Source organism: Ictidomys tridecemlineatus, chromosome 11 (assembly GCF_052094955.1).
Source record: "Ictidomys tridecemlineatus isolate mIctTri1 chromosome 11, mIctTri1.hap1, whole genome shotgun sequence".
NCBI lineage: Eukaryota > Metazoa > Chordata > Mammalia > Rodentia > Sciuridae > Ictidomys > Ictidomys tridecemlineatus.
The window spans coordinates 16,608,532-16,629,486 of NC_135487.1; the positions used below are offsets into that span (position 1 = coordinate 16,608,532).

General features: G+C 40.5%; 1 protein-coding gene across 3 annotated transcripts in view; it reads left to right on the forward strand.

The window, feature by feature from the left end:
• Positions 1 to 20,955, forward strand: part of Clic4 (chloride intracellular channel 4) — a 65,972-nt gene that overhangs the window by 31,922 nt on the left and 13,095 nt on the right. For all 3 annotated transcript variants that reach the window (XM_078025614.1, XM_005318073.5, XM_078025615.1), the window contains exons 2-3: positions 4,945 to 5,054; positions 16,097 to 16,222. In XM_078025614.1, the coding sequence (XP_077881740.1) occupies positions 4,945 to 5,054; positions 16,097 to 16,222 (236 nt within the window). The remainder of the gene's footprint in view (positions 1 to 4,944; positions 5,055 to 16,096; positions 16,223 to 20,955) is intronic.

The window sequence follows — 20,955 nt, forward strand, 5'->3', positions numbered from 1 at the left end:
ATGGCATTTGCCATTGACCTTGATTCTGTAATGTAGGAGTTAATCTAGCAGTTTCTCATTGAATACCAGAATTATGCAATTCCATGGGTGACAACAGAGGTCTGGAGCAAGGAGGATGAAGCTGGTGGTGAGGCGTAGTGAGTGTGTGAGAGGAGCTCCAGACAAAGCTGACAAGACACTGCTTTCATCAGAACAAACCCACATGAATGCTAAGATTCAGTCTTTTTTTTATTTTTATTTTTATTTTTTGGTGCTGAGGATTGAACCCAGGGCCTTGTGCATGCAAGGCAAGCACTCTACCAACTGAGCTGTATCCCCAGCCCAAGATTCATTCTTGATCTGGAAATCTGTGGTTATATTTATGTCAGTGAGAATACTCATGTTTTCTCTGATTATTTGGATTTTCTATTTTTTAAGAATATATAGAAATGTATATTTTTCTAAATTACAATTTTAGAACTATTTATATTCTTAAAATTAAAATCTTCTCCAGCGTGTATTTATACTTATAATATGCCTGTACTTTTTTTGCTTGTTTGTTTTTGGTATTGGGAATTGAACCCAGGGGTGCTTGGCCACTGAACTAAATCCACAAACCTTTTTATTTTTATTTTGACACAGTGCCTTGCTAGGTTGCTGAGGCTGGCCTCATTTTCCTGAATTGCAGGGATTGCAGGTGTGGGTTACCACATCTGGCTACACATTTCAAAAACAGTTTTATTAGACATTATTTTTATATCATACAATTCACCTATTTAAAAAAGGTAAAAAGAAGTTAGCATCCATCATCAGTCTAATTTTAAAACATTCTCTCACCGTCTCTAAAGAAACTGTGTACCCTTTAGTAGTTACTTCCCAACCCCTTACCCTCAAACCCTAGGCAACAAGTAATTTACTTTTTTAATTTTTTTTGTAGTTACAAATGGATATGATGCCTTTATTTAATTTATTTATTTTTATGTGGTGCTGGCCCAGTGCCTCACACATGCTGGACAGGTACTGTGTCACTGAGCTACAGTCCCAGCTCCTAATCTGCTTTTTGTCTCTATGAATTCGCCCATTTTGGACACTGGACATTTTATATAAATGTAATTATATAATATATCGTCTTTTGTGACGGGCTCCATTTATTTAACATGTTTGTAAAGTTCATTGAAGTTATAGAGCATGTATCAGTGCTTCATTGCATTTCTTTTATAATCTTTATTTTTTAGCTGTAGTTGGACATAATACCTTTATTCTAACGTGATGCTGAGGATCCCACCCAGGGCCTCACATGTACTGGGTGAGCTCTGTCCACCGAGCCCCCACCCAGCCCCGGCTTCATTGCTTTTTGTTGTTGAGTCAAGTTCACTATATGGATGTACATTTTATATATTTTTGTTTTGCTTCTTAAGTTTAATACTTCTTAGAGATTTTGCTTCTTGGACAATAGAGGAGATGGTAGTGAGTTTCTTGGCAGTTTTTTTTTTTTTCCTTATATATTCCAGGCTTGGAAGCAGGCAGTTTTTTTTTGGGGGGGGGATAGGCTCAGACAAAAAAAAAGAAAGAAAGAAAGAGTTCCAAAAACTCCTGGTCCTGCTAGACAAAGATTCAAGAAAGGGAAAACCTAGGGGCTGGGGTTGCGGCTCAGTGCTGGAGTGCTTGCCTAGCATGTGTGAGGCACTGGGTTTGATCCTCAGCACCGCATAAAAATAAAGGTGTTATGTCCATCTACCACTAAAGAAAGGGAAAACCTAAGTGATGCTGAAGTTTTAGACCATAATCACGGTGCTCCAGACTCCACAGTGGGATGTGGAGGCTCAATCCTCGCCCATATGCCGCAGGCTGAACCAGTGGCCTAGGTGCGGTCCTGGGTGCTGATCTGTTTGAGCAGAGCCTTTCCTTATGGTTTTGGGGGTCTCCAAGGCTTTCTGTTAGAAACATGCTTCAGTCACAAGAGATGAGTATCTTTGGACATCAGTGTAAGTGTTTCTACTAGGTTAAATTTCTAGATGTCTAGTTGTTGGGCCAGCGGCATACAAGGAAAGCTTCACAAGTGACAGTTAGATGTGGACATCAAAACATGGGAATAGTGGGGCATGGTGGCACAGGCCTGTAATCCCAGCGGGGCTCGGAATCTGAAGTAGGAGGATCGGAAGTTCAAAGCCAGCCTCAGCAACTTAGTGAGGTGCTAAGCAACTCAGTGGGACCCTGTCTCTAAATGAAATACAAAACAGGGCTGGGGATGTGGCTCAGTGGTCAAGAGTTCCTGAGCCCAATCCCCCCAGTACACCTCCTCAAAAAACAAACAAACAAAACATGGGAATATATAAGAAGTATTCAATTTTCAGCCTACTTTTTTTCTGTTGCTTACACTGAGTAAAGATTTTTTTGTACTGGGGATTGAACTCAAGAATGCTTTTCCATTTAGTTACATCCCCAGTCCTATTTATTTTGAGACAGATTCTCACTAAGTTGCTGAGGCTGGTCTCAAACTTGAAATCCTCTTGCCTCAGCCTCCTGAGTTGTGGGGATTACTGTTGTGTGCCACTGCACCTGGCTATGCTGGGTAATTTTTAAAAATGTATTTATTAGTGTGTTTTAATTATAGATAATAGTGGGGTTCATTGTGGCATTCATGTATGTACATAACATAATTATTCCAGTCCATTCCCTAGTGTTTCTCCTTCCCCTCCCCGTTCCCTCCTCGGGTTCTCCTTCCTCTACGCCTCTGGTCCTCCCTCTGTTTACTCACGAGCACTTCCCCGCCTTGGTGCATTGTGTTTATACATGAAAGAGGATTCATAACGGCTGTCGTACATGCATGTATAATTTGGTTGATTTTATTCCTCAGTTCTTTCCCTTTCTCTCCCTCCCCTTGATGTCTTTCCTGTCCTCTCTACTTTCCCTTCTATTTCTTTTCTCTCTCTCTAGCTTGTGCACATGAGGGAAAACATTCGACTCTTGACTTTTTGAGCCTGGCTTCTTTCACTCAGCATGATGTTCTCCGGTTCTGTCCCTTTTCCTTCTTGTTTATGGATGAGTGCTGCTCACTGGGTGATTCTCCAGCTCGTTCATTCTCCCTTTCTCCCTCCACTGGGCTCTGAGTCTATGTTAGTGAACTTTCCATCACTGCAACAAAATATCTGGAGTGATTGACTTATAAAAAGAGAATTTTTATTTTGGATCAGAGTTTGGAGGTTCTAGTCCAGGATCAGGCAGACCCGTTGCTTTGGGAATCTGGTGGGCCTGCTGGGTGGCACTTGCTGGAAGTGACCAAACATACTGCTCAGGGCCAGGGAGCTGCGGAGAAAGTGGGAGGTCAGGGTCCCCTGGTCACCCTTTTATTTCAGCTACTGCATTTTTTCCATCTTGTATTTCTCCGCTTGTGGTTTTTTTCAAGCTCAAGCTGCCGATAGTTGCTCATTAAAATATTTTTTATGACACCACTTCAGAGAGATGCTTTGTCGGATGTTCTGACATCTCTGTCTTCTTGGTGCTGGCAGCTGCTGATTGCCTTTTCTCACTCAGAGATGGTGTTTGGTGTTTGGCTTTTTAGGTGACTTTCAGTGGAAACCCTGGCGGTTTCATATTACAAGACCCTGGGTTTTATTTAACCCTGTGTTTCAACTTTTCTGATGGAGAGAGGTATAGGGTGAGGGGGGTGGGGACATCATTGCCTTGTTACAGACAAATGAAGGTGGAAATCCAGGTGTCCCCGTGGGTCTCCACTGATGCTCAGAGTGGAGGCACCTCATTACTGCTGGGCACCGGTGAGAGTCCACTTCCCCACGAGGCCTCCCTGATACTGCAGCAGAGGTGGCCTCACTACTGCTTCTTGGTGATCAAAGTCTCTCCACTAGGCCTCCTGTGACCCCACCCAGCTGGGAGGGAGGAAGCGGGAGGGGCCCCTGTTACTGGTCAGCAGGATTTCTGCTTCTAAAGGTCCAGTGTCCTTCCCATCTGAGGTGATCATGGCCCCAGGCATAAGCCTCCAGAAGGTTGATACACTAAGTTGGAAACAAAGTACTTCATTCCCTTTAAAGAATTAATGGCTTATTGTGGATGGAGCATTTTACTGAAATGCTTCTGAATTTTTTGAGCTCGATTTAAGTAGGATAGTAAGAAGTACTTTTTAAAAAATATTTATTTTCTAGTTATAGCTGGTTATTATATCTTTACTTCATTTAGAGACAGGGTCTCCCTGAGTTGCTTGGGGCCTTGCTAAGTTGCTGAGGCTGCCGCAGGCTCCCGAGCCCCTGGGATTACAGGCCCGCATCACCTCCTGACTCACCAGCGTCTTTGAATGACTTCTTGAAGAGTTATTTTTGGAACTCTTTATAGACTTCATAATAAAGAGGCTGTGTTGATGCCTAGCAAATGTCAGAATGTTTTCTTGTCTCCTTTTCAAGTTGGGGTAAACCTGATGAAATGAGGGAAATATGTCCCACTCAGATTTTGGGAAAATTCTACCTCATTCTTGAGCTTAGAAAAGTCAGCTGCTCCATCCATTAAAAAGTTTATAAATAGCTTATTACAAAGGCATCTTTTGTTATTTTCTTGCTTCCTGAAGGAATGTATAAGAGAGTATATAGGATTTTTATAATGAAAAAAAAATTTTTTTTTTTTTGTACTGGGGATTAAACCCAAGGGCACTTTACATTCTCAGTCTTTTTTATTTCTTTATTTGAGACTGGATCTCTAAGTTGCTGAGGCTGGCCTCAGAACTGCAGTGCTCCCACCTCAGCTCCTGAGTCGCAGGGATTCAGGTGTGTGCCATGTGCCCTGCTGGGCTGCTCGTTTCTCAGAAGAGAAGGAGGCAAATGAAAGACCCGGGTAATCTTTCTTTCCAGAACGCACCTGGCCCTGTCTTTGGTAGCTTGGATGGAAATCCACAGAAAGCCCTGTCGTTTTGCGAATCCTCATGCTGACCTCCTTGTTAATGTTTCTTTCTGCTTTCAGGCTGGCAGTGATGGGGAAAGCATAGGAAACTGCCCCTTTTCCCAGAGGCTCTTCATGATTCTTTGGCTCAAAGGAGTTGTATTTAGCGTCACAACTGTTGACCTGAAAAGGTAAGACGTGGTCGTAGTCTGGGATCAATTTAAATTGAGAGTATGCTGCTGTCTTTCAGTTTCATCCTTTCCCACCCTTCACCTTGATTGCATTTCAAGGAAGTGTACTTTATTAAGTCCTGCTGGTTTGTGTCAGCTTTATCGTGCGTCGTATCATGGACAACCTACGGTAGGGAACTGCCGTGTCCGCTCAGTCTGTTTGCAGCCTCTTGCGCACCTTAAGTTTCTCAGGAGCTACATTTTAGCGCGATTACAGAGGAATCCTTGCACTCCACTGGAAGCCTGGAGCAATGGAGAAGGTCTCCGCACACATTTTCTTCGTCTAAAATGTGCTAAACATGAAGATGAGAAGGGCACTTTTAGAACGCTGAATACTGTTCATTCAACTTTTTCTATTTCATTTTCTACTTTTCAGGGAATAAAAAGGAGTTTTCTATAAAAACGATTTTAATCATATTTTGTTAAATGGAATTATAAAACAAGAGCCAGTTACCCATGACCCTATGATTGTTGCTGAGTTTTTTTTTTTTTTTTTTTTTTTTGTGGGGAGGAAAGGGGACTCACTGGGGACTGAATCCATCTCCAGCCCTCCATTCCCTTTTTGTAGTTGTAGATGGACGACAGCATGCCTTTATTTTGTTTATTTTTAAGTGATGCTGAGGATAAAACCCAGTGCCTCACACATGCTAGGCAAGCACTTTACCACTGAGTTACAGCTGCAGCCCTCCAGCCCCTTTTTATTTATTTTTATTTTAAGCCGGGGTCTCACTAAGTTATCGAGGCTGGCCTCAAGCTTGTGATCCTCCTACCTCAGCCTCCCCAGTACCTGTGATACACACATGTGCCACTGTGCCAAGCTTGTTCTTGCCAGATGAAGATTTGTTTCTAGCTTTCTCTTCATAGGCCAGATTGAAGAAGATCCCTGACAAATAGAAAGCTATTTTTTATTCAGGAACTCTCTTCTTCCTAGCAAATTCATACTCCTCTTCTCCCCAGGAGATTTAAATCAAGGGTTAAGAATACTTGTATCAGTGGTGAATTTAGAATTTGGCAGTAGACATTTATTCCTCTGACACAAATGCCACAGCATTGTTTGCTGTTTATTTTTTAAGCATATCAAAGTCATGAACAATGTCCGGGGGAAATGTGGATAAACTGTCACTTGTGGTAGGTGGCAGAATTGATGTATGTTATCCCTCTGAACAGCACATCCTGGGAGTTATCTGAAAGCTGGAATCCCCTTTCCAGGGGTAGGGTAGCAGACTTGGGGTCTGTCCATGCCTTAAATTTATTCTTTATTTGCTCCCAGTGCAGTTTGAAATGGTGCAGACTTAATATTTATGAATCAAAAATAAGCCATAAAATCTTCTAGGAAACTTTTTAGTTAGGGGTGTGAATGTGGAAGTAAGCCTTTGAGACGAAAACTCCAGGTTGTTGAAGACCTTCCCCACTTCAGGTTGGAGAGTTATTTTAAGAATGAAGTAAGTCATGTAGTTACCCTTCTATTACTCCCCCCCCTCCACTCATCCAGAGAGGAAGTTTCCCAATATAACTCCTAAAAATAGACATGCCACTAGGCACACACCCTCACTCTGTCCTAAAATACACGGATTTTTTCTTTTCCATTTTTGGCTTTGAGCGAGCGAGTTGCCTGCCACACTTTGAAAAGCCCTTGCTCCACACAGCCCTTGGTTGTGCCGTGGTCCAGCCACAGTGGGCCCGGTTCAGAAAGTGAGGGGAATTCCAGGGCTGTTTCAAAGTCATCTGTTTTTTCTCTTTCACAGGTTTTTTATGGCATTATTATTGTTAGTTGATTGATGCTTAAGGGTTTGGTTACGTGTCAGTAACATATGAAAGGCGAAGGCATCCAGGGCCTCAGGACCAGAAATACCCAGGAGAACAAGCGTCTCCTAGGGCTTGTGTGAAATCAGAACCCAGAGGTCTGAAGTTGAAACCTGTATTGTTTTGTTTTCTTCATAAATTTGAGGTCTCTAGTAAAAGCTGTTCCTTAAGGACAACTTTGGTGTACAAGTTGTACATGATACTGAGTCCTTTCCACCCCATCCCTGGGGGTGGATACTAGCTTCCCCTTCACAGAGATTATTAGCTTTTAAGTTTGGTCTTTGTCCTTCCAGAACTTTTCCATGAGTTTACTTACATAGAATCTTGAACCAAGCCAGGCCCCAAGCCTGTAACCCAGTGACTGAGGAGGCTGAGGCAGGAGGGTCATGAGTTCAAATGACAGTAATTTGGTGAGCCCTAAGCAACTCTGTGAAACCCTGTCTCAAAACATAAAAAGGGCCGGGGATGTGAGTTAAGTGCCCCAGGTTCAATTCCTGGTTTAAAAAAAAAAAAAATCAAAGAATCTTGAACAGAATTTCAAAGAAAAAGTACCCCAAGAGAGTAAATAAATTAATATAAAATAAAGTCACAGAGAAATGAAACAGTAAAAAGGAGTTTTCATAATAAGTTATTAATTTCAAGCATTAAATGTGACTCTAGAACTCTGTGGGGGAGAAACTACCTGTAAGTGCTTATTTTACTGCCTTTCTTGGTAATTGCCCAATTCTTCTGTGAAAAGTACTGAACCCAGAACAAACCAGTGGTGAGCAATGGAACTCCCCTGAGCACTATTTAGAAGCCCACTCTCTGCTCTGAAGAAAACAATTGTCCATGACATTTCATCCCTAAGAACAGCCCATTGCCAGTTCTGGCGCTGATGCCCGTCTCTTTCAGCCTCTGTTGGGGCTGATGACGGTGCTGGGGGATTTGCGTGTCTTTTGTGAGGCTTTGAACAGTCTCCCATTACTCACTTCTAGTGCAGCCTTTCTGCTTTAGTGGGAGTTATTTCCAAACCTAATTTTCTGTTCATGCTGCATAAAGAAATTTTAGATAAAAAAGTACCCAGGCTTCAGAAAGAATTTACTTTTACATAAAGTTTGATTTGAACAAAAGCTGCGGACAAACATGCAAAAAAATTAAAATTGGGGGCACAATTGCAGGTGTCATCACATGTCATTCAGTGGGGACCAACCATGGTACAGGGGAAAGTCCCAGGCATTAAAGTTGGCTTTGTACAAAGTGCCCTGCCAGGGACTGGGGATGTGGCTCAAGCAGTAGCGCGCTTGCCTGGCACGCATGCGGCCCGGGTTCGATCCTCAGCACCACATACAAACAAGAGTGTTGTGTCTGCCAATAACTAAAAATAAATATTAAAAAAATTCTCTCAAAAAAAAAAATCTTAAAAAAAAAAAAAAAAGAAAGTGCCCTGCCACTGACATCTGTGGGATCCCAGGCAAGCTGCCCCTTAAGGTCCGCTACTTCATATTTAAGTTCACGAAGAAGGAGGGGAACACAAACTAACATGTCTTCAGTCTTGTGTGTGTGCTTGGGACTATTGAGGGTGCTTTTTCTATTTTATATTCTAAAATATATTTTCAGACCTAAAAAATATATTTTACTTAGAGATAGGGTCTCTCTGAGTTGCTGAGGACCTTGTTGTTGCTGAGGCTGGCTTTGAACTTGTGATCCTCCTGCTTCAGCCTCCCAAGCTGCTGGGATTATGGGCGTGTGCCACTGTGCCTGGCAACTTTCAAACCATTTTTCAACCTTGATATACTCTCTGACAGAATAAAGGCCACTTTTTAGAAGTCTGGGAAATGGGTGTTTCTCTTTGTCCAATTTCACTTTAAACACTGAAACATCATCAGTAACGATTTCCTTCTGTTTCAAGTGCAAGTATACCATTTGTAACAGGTTGTGTGTTTCTGACTAGGGTTCTAGTCACCATAGTAGCAACATAAGGTCTTGCAATATTGTGATACTTTAAATTTTAACAATTTCATAATAATAAAAAACTGTTACAGTGGAACTATGAAACTGTATACCTTAAAAGCGGTTATAAACTCAGAACAAAATCTGATTTCCAAATTCCACAAATAGTTTTACTTTCATTATCATGTTTCGTAGTTCCACTCTCCTGAAAAAATAATCTGCAGTAAATTGATAAAAGAGTTCAATAGATCTTCAGTAAAAGCAGCGTTAGTGCCACATGCAAAGACACAGAGTGGCACAGAAAGGCCGGCTGTTAGAGGAGTCATCCGTCAACTGCTGCCGGCCATTGGGGAAGGCACACTCCACCTTCCCCAGAATAGTTCGAGAAGCTTGAGTTTTCTGGATGCATTCTTAGTCCCGTATATGCTCTGTGTGCTGTGTGTGTGTGTGTGTGTGTGTGTGTGTGTGTTTGTGTGTTTGTCTGTCTGTCTGTCTTTGTGTTTCTGTTTCTCCCACACACATTGGGACAGGGAGAGCTTTGCTGCCACAAGTTTTTATGTTCTTTTCAAGATGATTTCCAATGATCATAAATCCTGTTGAGATGCTAAGAACTGAATTAGAAAAATTATTAGCAGAAGTTCTTCTAAATTCTGTTTATAAATTGCATTATTAAAACACTTTAAGAATTATAAAAGTTGTATTTGTAATCTTTTAATGTATGCTATTTTGTTCTTTAAATATTATTCCACAAAGAGATACTGAAGTAGATCACCATTAGTAGTGTACTACATTTTGAGAAATCTGTAAAATCCTTTTACTGTTTGAACTGGGGCACATAGAAAGAAGCTTCATTACTAGGAGACTTGGTGTCTTGCTGTGTGTGTTTTGGTGAGTCCATTAAGGTCCTTCAGTGACCTTAATATTGTCAAGCCAAAACATATCAAATCTAGAAAGGAATAATAAGTAGGAATAATGTGTACAGAAGCAAAGGATTTGGTGGTCTTCACTTTTATGGGGAGGGATCAATTATTTATTTAAATATAGTGCCCAATATTTTCTTTCTTTTTTTTTAGAGAGAGAGAGAGAGAGAGAGAGAGAGAGAGAGAAATTTTTTAATTTTTACTTTTTAGTTTTTGGCAGACACAACATCTTTGTTTGTATGTGGTGTTGAGGATCGAACCCAGGCCGCACGCATGCCAGGTGAGCGCGCTACCGCTTGAGCCACATCCCCAGCCCCCAATATTTTCTTGATGTGTGTGAATTTATTTTGTGCCTTGAAAATTGGCACCTGTAAAAGGGAGTGCAACTTGCGGGGCTGGGGAGATAGCTCAGTTGGTAGAGTGCCTGCCTTGAATGCACAAGGCCCTGGGTTCAATCCCCAGCACCACCAAAAAGAAAAGGGAATACAACTTAAAAGATAAGTTCTACACACTGAGACTTATTTCTTCATTTGGCCAGTCAGCTGGCTACAGACAGGTTAATCCTCACGAGCCAGCTCCAGTGTCATATAGCTACGACGACCTCACTTCCCACCAAGCAGCTGGGACTGAGCCACCAGCCCAGGCCTCCAGTTGGTCCATGTGCACTGCATTAAATCCTAATTGGAGGCCCTTAAGTTGCTGAGAGTATTAGCTTCTGTAGGGTCCTCCTTTTTGTTCCCTCATTTCCCTCTCTTGGTTTCCTGTTTTCGTTTCTCTTCATTCCTTTCTTTATCCAGAAATAAAATGAGAGAGAACAAAATAATTTGTTTTATGCAAAAAGAAATGGGCTAGTAGGGAAAAACCCACAGCACACAACACCAAAGAATAACCACGCCTGTATTTCAAGGCTTGAGCTTCGGGCCCTTTGCTTTTTCTAGATTATCACCCAAGGGAAGCATTTGAATGAGTCTGAATGAATTGCTGAGTATTTGTGGAAGGCCTTTTATGAAATAAACCGAAGATGTCCTGTTTTTAGCTGTTACTTACCAGTTCATTTCCACATATCTCAAACTGCAGTTCCTGCAATGTTAACTTTCTGTGAAGCATCTGTGAAATGAGCCCTTGTGAGTCAACAGGAATGCCTGTGGCTTGTGAGAGAGTCGCCCCACTGCCTAGGACTTGGCCCTTCAGTTTTGGTCCATTAAGTGGGACCAGTTTCTTCTTAGATCTTGCTTGGAATAAGGACCTGACATGGTTGTCCTGCATCTGTCTCAACAGTTCATCCTGGAAAGAGTTTCATTACCTTTGTTTTTATAGCTTTTCAGAAATACGATGGACTAATCAGCACATAGCTGGGAACTGGTTGTCCTGTGCCTGGTTTCATTTCCTTGGTTGAATATGTCCTCTAAATCAGGTTTTATTATTATAAACTGGCTAGTGCTGGACAACTAGCCATGAAACATCAGCTGTACTCAAGTTAAATCTGCTGATCTCATCATCTGTGTGACGCCCTGTTAATGTGATATGGAAGGCAGCAATGACTTCTGTTTGCGTACTTTTGTTGAGTTCACGTTCACGTTCACATGTATTATTTGATGATAAATCAAATATCTATACTCCCAGAGAGGCAGGGACTTCCTTAGGGAAGCAATGAGTGAATGACAGAGTTTAGGACTTTAATCAGCCCATCTTATTCCAACTTTGGTTCTTTCTTCTCTGCCATGCCACCTTAGTCCCTCCTCTAATAAATATTTTTGCTTGGAGAGTTTAAAAGCTGTCATGATTAATTATAGAAGTAATAGTTGTTATTTATTTTGGTTCCTTCATGGGCTATTTTTAAGCATGGTGTTCTTCCCCTTTATCCAACTGTACACCATGAAAAATTATTAGTAAAAAAAAAAAAACCTTGTGGGCCTGGGGTTGTGGCTCAGTGGCAGAGCGATTGCCTAGCATGTGTGAGGCACTGGGTTCAATCCTCAGCACCACATAAAAATAAACAAATTAAATAAAGGAATGCTGTCCATCTCTAACTACACAAAAATTTAAAAAAAGACAAACTTGTATTATTACTTTATACTTAGGCACATAATTTACTATGTATTGTAAAAATGTTGATGATTATGTTTTATGACTTTAGAATAAGAAAATTGTTTTCAGGTGATCACAATTTGTATGTGAAGAGAGGAAAGAACGTTCTTACTCACCCAGCATCATTCCCTGGGAGATGTGTGTTGTGTGTGTGTGTGTGTGTGTGTGTGTGTGTGTGTGTGTGTGTGTGTGTGTGTGTTTGGCAGTGCTGGGAATGGAACCCAGGCCTTGTGCATAAAAGGCAAGCTCTTCCACTACACTGAGCTAACCACCAGCCCCTCTTTTGTGTACTGTTTAAAATACAAGTTTTATTTTATTAGCCTTCTTGCTTTGGTGAGATGATTTTTCTTACCTTTATGCTATTTTTTTTGTTTGTTTAGCTTTCTAAAACATTTTCCCAGTATTAAAAAATAATACTGGGAATAGAACCTAGGGTACTTCACCACTGAGCTACATCTCTAGTGTCTTTTACTTTCTGTTTTGAGATAGGGTGTTGCTAAGTTGCCCAGGCTGGCCTTAAACTTGCAATCCTTTAGCCTCAGCCTCCTGAGTCACTGGGATTATAGGCCAGCCTGTTTAACTTTTTTAACTTGAAAAATATTAAGATTTGAAAAAGAAATATATGAACCCTGAACTTTTAGGGTTTCAGGACTTTTGATTATGTACAAGATCTTCTTGAATTGAAGAGGAAGTAAATTATCAGTGGGAACAAATGAGTCTGTCAGTGAGTGACGTCTAGACTAAAGATGACTGTGGTCTTGAACATATGGGATTCTTTCATGATCAATGAAGAACAGATGTCTGGATGGGGAGTAAGAAGAAGCCAATGAGGGGCAGGTTATAAAAGAATTAGTTCTTCTGGTAGTCAGACCAAAATGCCTGACGAACAACTTAGAAGAGGAAAGATTTATTTTGGTTCATGGTTTCAGAGTATTCAGTACATGGTTGGCTGACTCCATCGCTCTGGGCCTCAGTGAGGTAGAGCGTCTTGGTGGAAGGGTGTGGCAGAGGAAGGTGCTCAGCTTGTGACATTCAAGAAGCAGAACGAGACAAAGACAGTGCCAGAGAGAAGATAAGTCCTTCCAGGGAATGCTCCTGGTGACCTATAGGTCCCACCTCCCAGGAGTCCATTCAGCCATCCTGGATTGGTGAGCTCAGAGCCTCAGGACTAGTCACTTCCCAGAAGCCCCACCTCTGAGCCCATGAGACTTGGAGGGATGTTCTAGTTCTGAACCATAACAGTTATAATTTGAAGTTGAATATTTATAAAAAGTAACTAACATTATAGGCTTACCCCTATTTTAGTGAGTGGGGGTCTGGAAGACCTCAGGTTTCAGGTATTCCCGCCATTTTGAGCTCACCTTTACCTTGTCAGACTGAAGGGTGCTCAGGGAAAGAATCAAATCAGACCTTGACTTTTAGAAGTCATCTTTGGAGCTTAAGAAAATATGTCTTGTCTTTGATTTGGAAGAGAGGCCCTAGAGCTTGGGTAAAGTTAGAAAATTGGAATAATCGAATAGTTCAATAAGTCATCGTGTCTTTGCTTGGAATGTGGTCACAGACCGAAGAGGCGCTCTCCAACCTGGATGGAAAGATGGAGCTTAAGAGAGAATGGGAACGAATGAGACCAGGGGACGTGGACAGCTGGGCTAAGTATGGATCCAGGCCCTCTGTTTAGAAAATTCTTTTTTAACAACCAAGTATTCCATTCTCATGATCCACTTAAAGATATCTTATTTTATCCAGATTCTGTGCATCTGTGTTCAGGAAGGAAGGAAGAAGGCAGGAAAGCCAGCTCCTCCCGTGTATGGGCTGAGAAGGGGAAGTTCTTTGAAGTGATATATTGCTATATATTTTTTTAAGTTTAAAGTTTACTTTTTTAAATTTTGGAAGTTTTCAAACATATACTAGAATAAACTTCTCCATAACCCCAATATAGTTACCAAATCTTACTACATTTTCTGAAATGCTTAGACTTTACTACATTTTCTTGGCTACAATGTTTTAAAGCAAATCCTGGACATTATGTCATTTCCTCCTTGCTAACCTCAATGAGGTCTCCAAACAACAGGGACGTTTTTTTACCTAACCACAATGCCATTGTTATGCCTGGTTTCTAGTTTATAATCCGATTTTCCTGGTTATTGCCAAAGTATCTTTTTTATCTATGGCAGTTCTGTTCAAATCACTGTCTAAACACATGTCACTCATTGTATTTGGTTATGTCCCTCAGTTTTTGTTTTAAATAGTCTGCTTTAATTGAAGAGTAGATTTCTTGTATCTGTTTCAGGATTAATTACCTTGTCATCTTACACACAAAGTAGCCAAAATAAATTTGGAAACTTTACTCTGCATACACAAAAAAATGAGAGTGATCAGGCAGATGATGGATGCCCTGGTTTTGACCTCATGGACTACCCTGGGCAAGGGGTTGCCTGGTTCATACTTTGAGAAACACATGCCTCCAAGGCTTGATTAGATTCAGATTTTTTTTTTTTTTTGGTAAGAATATTTCATAGTACTTTATACTTCATGTTTTATCAAGAAACACACCATATCTGGTCATCTCATTTATGTATTCTAATATTCATGGGAGGGGCCTGAGTGAGACATTCTACTTTTTAGCTATTTAGTAACAATATTCCTTGCTTTTAGTGGTGGTGTTGAGTATAAAGTTTTGTCATCTTTATTAGTGTTTTATGGTATTTTCAGTTTTTCCTATTTAATAAGAGGAAAATAGCTTCATTGTTTAGTTTTTAATTCCTTGGATAATTGTGATATTTGACATATTTCCATGTGTTCACTTTTCTCCTATTAATTTCTTTCAACCCATTCTAATTTGATCTTTTGATGACTCTAAAAAAATAAATATATGGGCTGGCGTTGTGGCTCAGTGGTAGCGCATTCACCTAGCAAGCGCGAGGCCCTGGGTTTGATCCTCAGCACCATATAAAAACAAATAATAGGGCTGGGGATGTGGCTCAAGTGGTAGCGCGCTCGCCTGGCATGCATGCAGCCCGGGTTCGATCCTCAGCACCACATGCCAACAAAGATGTTGTGTCTGCCGAGAACTAAAAAATAAATATTAAAAATTCTCTCTCTCTCCTCTCTCACTCTCTTAAAAAAATTAAAAAAAAAAAAAACAAACAAAAAAAAACCAAATAATAGTTGTGTCCAACTACAACTAAAAAATAAATATAAAAAAAATAAATAAATAAAAATAAAAATAAATGTGGACAAAACTCCTTATAGATTTTCTTTTTCACTATAGTGTTTATCTACTCTACTGCCTTTTACCATTGATTTTGCTATCTCTTATATATTGAAGTAATTTTATTTTTACTTTTTGGTACCAGGATTGAACCCAGGGGTGCTCAACTATAGTGCTACGTCCCCAACCCCTTTTATATTTTAATTAGAAACAGGGTCTCGCTGAGTTGCTTAGGGCCTTGCTAAGTTTCTGAAGCTAGCTTTGAACTCATGGTCCTCCTGCCTCAGCCTCTGGAACTGCTAGTATTACAGACGTGCGCCACCATGTCTGGTTACTGAAGTAATTTTGATAATTATATAATCTGGTGATCTTTTTCCTTGTTAAGTCTGAACTTCTATAAAAACGAGGAGAGGCAGTGCCAAGAGTTGGAATCTTAGAGTTGAAAATGGCTGCAGGATCAGCTGCTCCCCTGTATTTTTTTCCTGCTCCCCTCAAAAAAAGGCCTATATAGTTTCTGTCTTAGGCACAATTGCTACCAGAGTCGAAAATCAGAGACTGACTTTCCCAAGTCTTTCTGCCCCTCATTCTACCACCATCTCTCATAAGCACCTTAGTTAAATTTGGAATAATGGAAGACACTTAATGGTCTTGCCATAGAATATGTGCTTTGTGGAGATCTGCTTTCTATTGGCGTACTTTTGCAGCTCTTAGACTTTAAATGCTGTCTCTTATTCATTCTAATATACTTTGAAAATTTAGAACTACTCTTTAAGAATTTAAAGTATTGTTGCTTTTTTTTTTTTTTCTTTTTTTGTACTGGGGATTGAAACCAGGGGCACCTTCCCACTGAGCCACATCCCTACCCTTTTAAATTTTTTATTTTGAGGGAAGGTCTTGCTAACTTGTTGAGGCTGGCTTCCAGTTTGTAATTCTTCTGCCTCAGCTTCCTGAATTGCTGGGGTTATGGGCTACAGTACTTTTGCTTTACTAGAGTAAAAAAAAAAGAAAAGAAAAAAAAATCTCATTTTGACTACTATTTTGCCTAACAGGAAGCCTGCAGACCTGCAGAACTTGGCTCCTGGGACACACCCACCATTTATAACTTTCAACAGTGAAGTCAAAACGGATGTAAATAAGATTGAGGAATTTCTTGAAGAAGTCTTGTGTCCTCCCAAGTGAGTATCAAATAAAATGTACATGGAGACATTTCTGCCTTTTTGTAGCTTTGTGTGATTTGTCCTTAGAGACCCTTTACCTGCTTACTTAAATTCTCATAGCATTGATTTGGGAATGGCCAGGTGTCTTTTCTAAGTTACTTATAATTAATGCTACATAGATGTCAGAAATGACTTCTTGCTAGGCCAGTAAGCCATACTGAGAAAGCAGGGAATGTGTCTAAGCTCTCAGGAACATGGAGAAAGCGGGTTTGGGACATATCAGAAAAGACTCTTGTGGGCTGTGGGTTCCACTGACCCTAGGCAGAGGTCTGAGCAGGTGCTTGGTGCAGGGTGCTGTTGAATTTGCTCTCACTCACTTTTAAAGGTAACTTTCGGAACCTATAGCTAGGGGAAGTGATTTTTCACACTGTTGGGATTCATTTTTACTTATTTCTTTGAGGTACTCCAGATTTCCAGGTTGTACATGTACTAGGTTAACTCAATTGCAGATGTGCAGTTTTGGATCCTTCTGTAATCTTGGCATAGGTTCAAAACATTATTAGTTTCTTTGAGACTTTTCCAGTTTCATTATCCCAAAAGTTGATGGGTTTTTTCCCTTTAACCCAAGCTTTTCTTGTTAGTAACTTGACTTTTACCCTCCATGTCCAGATAAATTCCCCAGGAAGGGAATTATTAGGTCAGAGGGTTTTAAAATGAATTGCTCATTATCTATCCATTTATTTGTTCCTTCCTTCCTTCATTCTGCAGTTACCGGGCAACAAAACAGTCTAGATACACTAGCGAGGGTGACACGGTCCCTGCCTTCACTTGGTGCCCTCAGTAGGAGTGGGAGGGGTTGGGTGAGGGTGGTGAGTGGCAGCAAGAAAGGCTTTGGAAAAGGGGCAGCACCCGCACTAAGCCTGATTTATAGGGAAAAAAAATGACAGCTAGCAGAAGAGTGGCAGGCATTTTAGGGTGCAAGACTCCTTTTAAGGAAACAGTGTTTCTTTTGGGGAGCTGGAGGCTGGCGGGAGCCGGCGGTGAGGCTTGGTGGAGAAGGAAGGCTGTCCTAGTGGAGTAACGAGCCTCCTCGGCAGCCAGCTCCCTGTCCCCTGGGAGCAGAGTGGCCTGGCTTGGCAATCCCGTGCCAACCCCAAGATCGTGTTCTCTTAATCCTTTTTATATAATTCCAAAAGCCTGTCCCCCGCCTGCCTACCTTCTTTCTAAGAGCTTCAAGCTTCTTTTATCTCTTTTCCCCAGACTTTCTAACTGCCTTGAGCCTCCAATAAAGTGTCTCCAGACCAATGTTAATAAAACTGTCCTAATTTTTCCTCTAGGCCGTGCTGTGATTAGAATACCCGTACATCAAAACTGGGATCTTTGTAAAATGTGAAGGAAAGCTTTAGACACATCAATAGGGAAACATTAGGAACTTTTTTTTTTTTAAATATTTTCTTTTTAGTTTTAGGTGGACACAATATCTTTATTTTATTTTTTTATTTTTATGTGGTGCCAAGAATCGAATCCAGTGCCTCATGCATGCTAGGCAAGTGTGCTACCACTTGAGCCACATCCCCAGCCCCAGCCCCACATTAGGAACTTTTGAAAGCCTGTTGCAACATGGAACATAGTAGATTAGATCCCTTTTTATTCTTGAAAAGTACCATGTTTGCCAACTTGTCCTCAGACTTTGATTGAAAGTGATCTTCCTCTCATACCTGTGGATCATTGTGTGAACATTAAATTATAAGTAGAGAAGGTGTTTGAATGACATACTCATTCTCTATGAAGAAAACTATTTTGTTTTAAAGCACTGTATGAAATACTTATTGTTTAAATTCCTCCAAGTTTAAGTTTTTAAAATCATTGTGTTGATAATATATGCATCACTTAGTCAAATGGACATTTTCCCATATTCCTTTCTAGTCTTCTTCACCAGCCAAAAATCAAGAATGTTTATCATTCCTTCTTACTTCTCCCAGAGGACTTTGACATGAAGAGAAATGGTAGCGCTGATATCAACATATTATGGTTTCTTGGTATCCATTGTTCTGTAAGACATCAGAGCTTTGAATTGGACCATGGAAACAAACATTTTCATTTTGCTTTGTTTTGTATGGAAATTTCAGCCCCATGGGGGGGAGGGCAGATTTGAAGAGATACTATAAACAGAAATGGTCTTTTCTTTCAGTTTAAATGCATGGAAATCTTTCTGTTTTGAGTATTCTTAAGGTGCCATACTCTCTCTAGGGTATTTTTCTTGTTTATATGTTGTAGTTTATATTCTGAAGAGAGTTTCTGAGTAAAGTTATAAAGTTTTACTTTATATAGAAGAAATTACTTTTGACACTGCTAATGCATGCTTCTGGTGTTACTAGTATGCATGTGCTAATGTGTACCATGTATTGTGCTTTGAAGATTATTTTTATGGGTGATCTCAATTCCCACATAGACTTGAAAAAGAAACTGAAAAATGAACAATCCAAATACTTTGTCCAGCCTCTCCCAGTTAGTGGTGTCAGAGCTGGGCCACCTTTAAAGCCAGGTTGATACGGTATTAAAAACGTGTCTCCTCTGTTCTCTGCTTTGTCCTCTCATTTCATTGGGTTTAACTTTTATAAAAGAGGCAAAATGTGAGTCTTTGATCAGAATCGTGCTTCATGAGTACAAGATTGAAGTCCAACTTGAAGTTTAGAGGAAGGGTGGGCTAGAAACCCAGGCGGGTCATTACCAGGCTGCTCTAGTGAGACCCACCACGGTTGGCAGCAAGTCATGAATGCCCCGCTGCTGGTGAGCTATGGTGAGGTGTGACTTTGGCTGTCCCTACTTCAACATGCTGGGGTGGCGAATGCCTTCTCCGAGTGGACTCTGTCGCCTACAGTGCGGAGCGCTGTCCACAGGACGGAGCTGTGGGTGCAGGAGCGGTGGAAGACACGCTGCTGGCGCCGCCTGCGCACCTCTGTGGCTTGCACCAGGAGCGCCCTGGCTGCTGGCCCCTTTCTCTCCTGGTGCTTTGCGGCCTTTTTCTGGATAGGATGAGAAGAGGCAGGAGAGCGGTGCAGGCCGGGGTGCAGGGTGGGGTGCGGAGGGGCCGGAGCCCAGCATTTCTAATGACAAGGCTTTGGCGCTGGTGATGCTGAGCACAGCGTTTCCATGTGAACGCCTCCTGGTTTAGTCACAGCGAAATACAGGCACCAGGCAGTGTCTCCTCTGGAGTGTTTGAAATTTAGGGACTGATGGAAAGCTTGACTCAGAGTCGGGTGTGTGAGACTACAGGTTCCACAGTGCGCTCCCTTCCTGCGCTTGCGAAAGCAGTTCTGTATTTTTTTAGTCCCTCTTGCTTGAACTACTCTGCCTTTGAAACTTGGGTTTTTAACTCAACTATACTTGACCAAAGTACTTATAAAAAGATAGAAGGATAAGAGAAGGATAATAGGATAAATTTGGAGGAGAATTCTATAAAAGTTAAGCTGATTTTATTTTTTAATTTTTATTAATTTTATTTTATTTTATTTTATTTTTTGGTGCTGGCTATCGAACCCAGGGCCTTCTACATGCAAGGCAAGCACTCTACCAACTGAGCTATATCCCAGCCCAAGATTAAGCTTTTACTCTTTTTGTTCAGTGAGGAACTACGTCATTAAGCCAATTTTAAAAAATGAGAAACACAAGGAAAGAATTTACAAGGATAATTCAATAGGCAGTATATAACCAGTTTTTTTCTTTTAATACAAGAATGAAGAAAATATTGATCTTTTTTTTCTTTCCCCTAAAAGGCTATAATATTCTTAGCTGGTCCACCATGAGTTGAAGGGCTGGTTTGAGACTCAGTCTGATGCCCTGGGTGCTCATATCTGTTCTGTTGTTGACACATAGTTCATGAATTATTTGCTTCCTTTTTGTAAAATATTAAAATGAATGCTCGAAATAATTGAAAATCATTGCTTGACTAAGCTAAAACTAATAATGGAGGAATTAAAATCTAGTGTTTTGTGAAGGTGCAAGAAAAATTGGCAAATGATTTTGGACCCACTAGTTTAGAATTTCATTTATCTGTTCTATTAGATTCTATTAGAATCTAATCTAATAGAAGCAAACAAAAAAATCCCCACTGATCCTGAAGATAGGAAATTTGAGTTTTTGTTAGTGGTTACTTTTAACTTGTTCAGTGTTTTTTGGGACCAAATACGTAAACTTGAGGAATGTAATTTTCTTTTAGGCCAACTATGATTTGAGGTGAAAGATCTCATGTAGCTATACTATTTTATTCATTAAACTAATAGTACACATTTAATACTTTCTCACAGTAGGAGGAGATCTTATAGTTAGGGGAAAAATTCATACACATGCATAAATTCAGGTGAAAATCCTTTACTCTGTTCATTGAGAAACTACGTCATTGTATCTATAAGGGAAATATTTAAGATTAAAAATTGAGAGCTACTTAGAGACTGTGTAGATCTATTGAGAAGGAGGTTAACTGGAGCATAGAGATGTTCAACAGGTATTGTTTATCTCCCTTACCAGTGTATAGTATTGTGCACAATTTTTAGAAGCTACATCTCTTCCTAAAATCAAAATTGTGAACAGAAGAAATGTGATTTAAAACCTGCACTGAAACACAGCTTGTAACTGAGCTCAGTTTCTTAAAGACTGCCTCGCCTGCGTCTTGGATGGCAGGACAGCATCTTCCAGTGTACGAATGATTGAAATAACTAGTTCAGTGTAAAATATTTTTTCCCCAGAGTTTT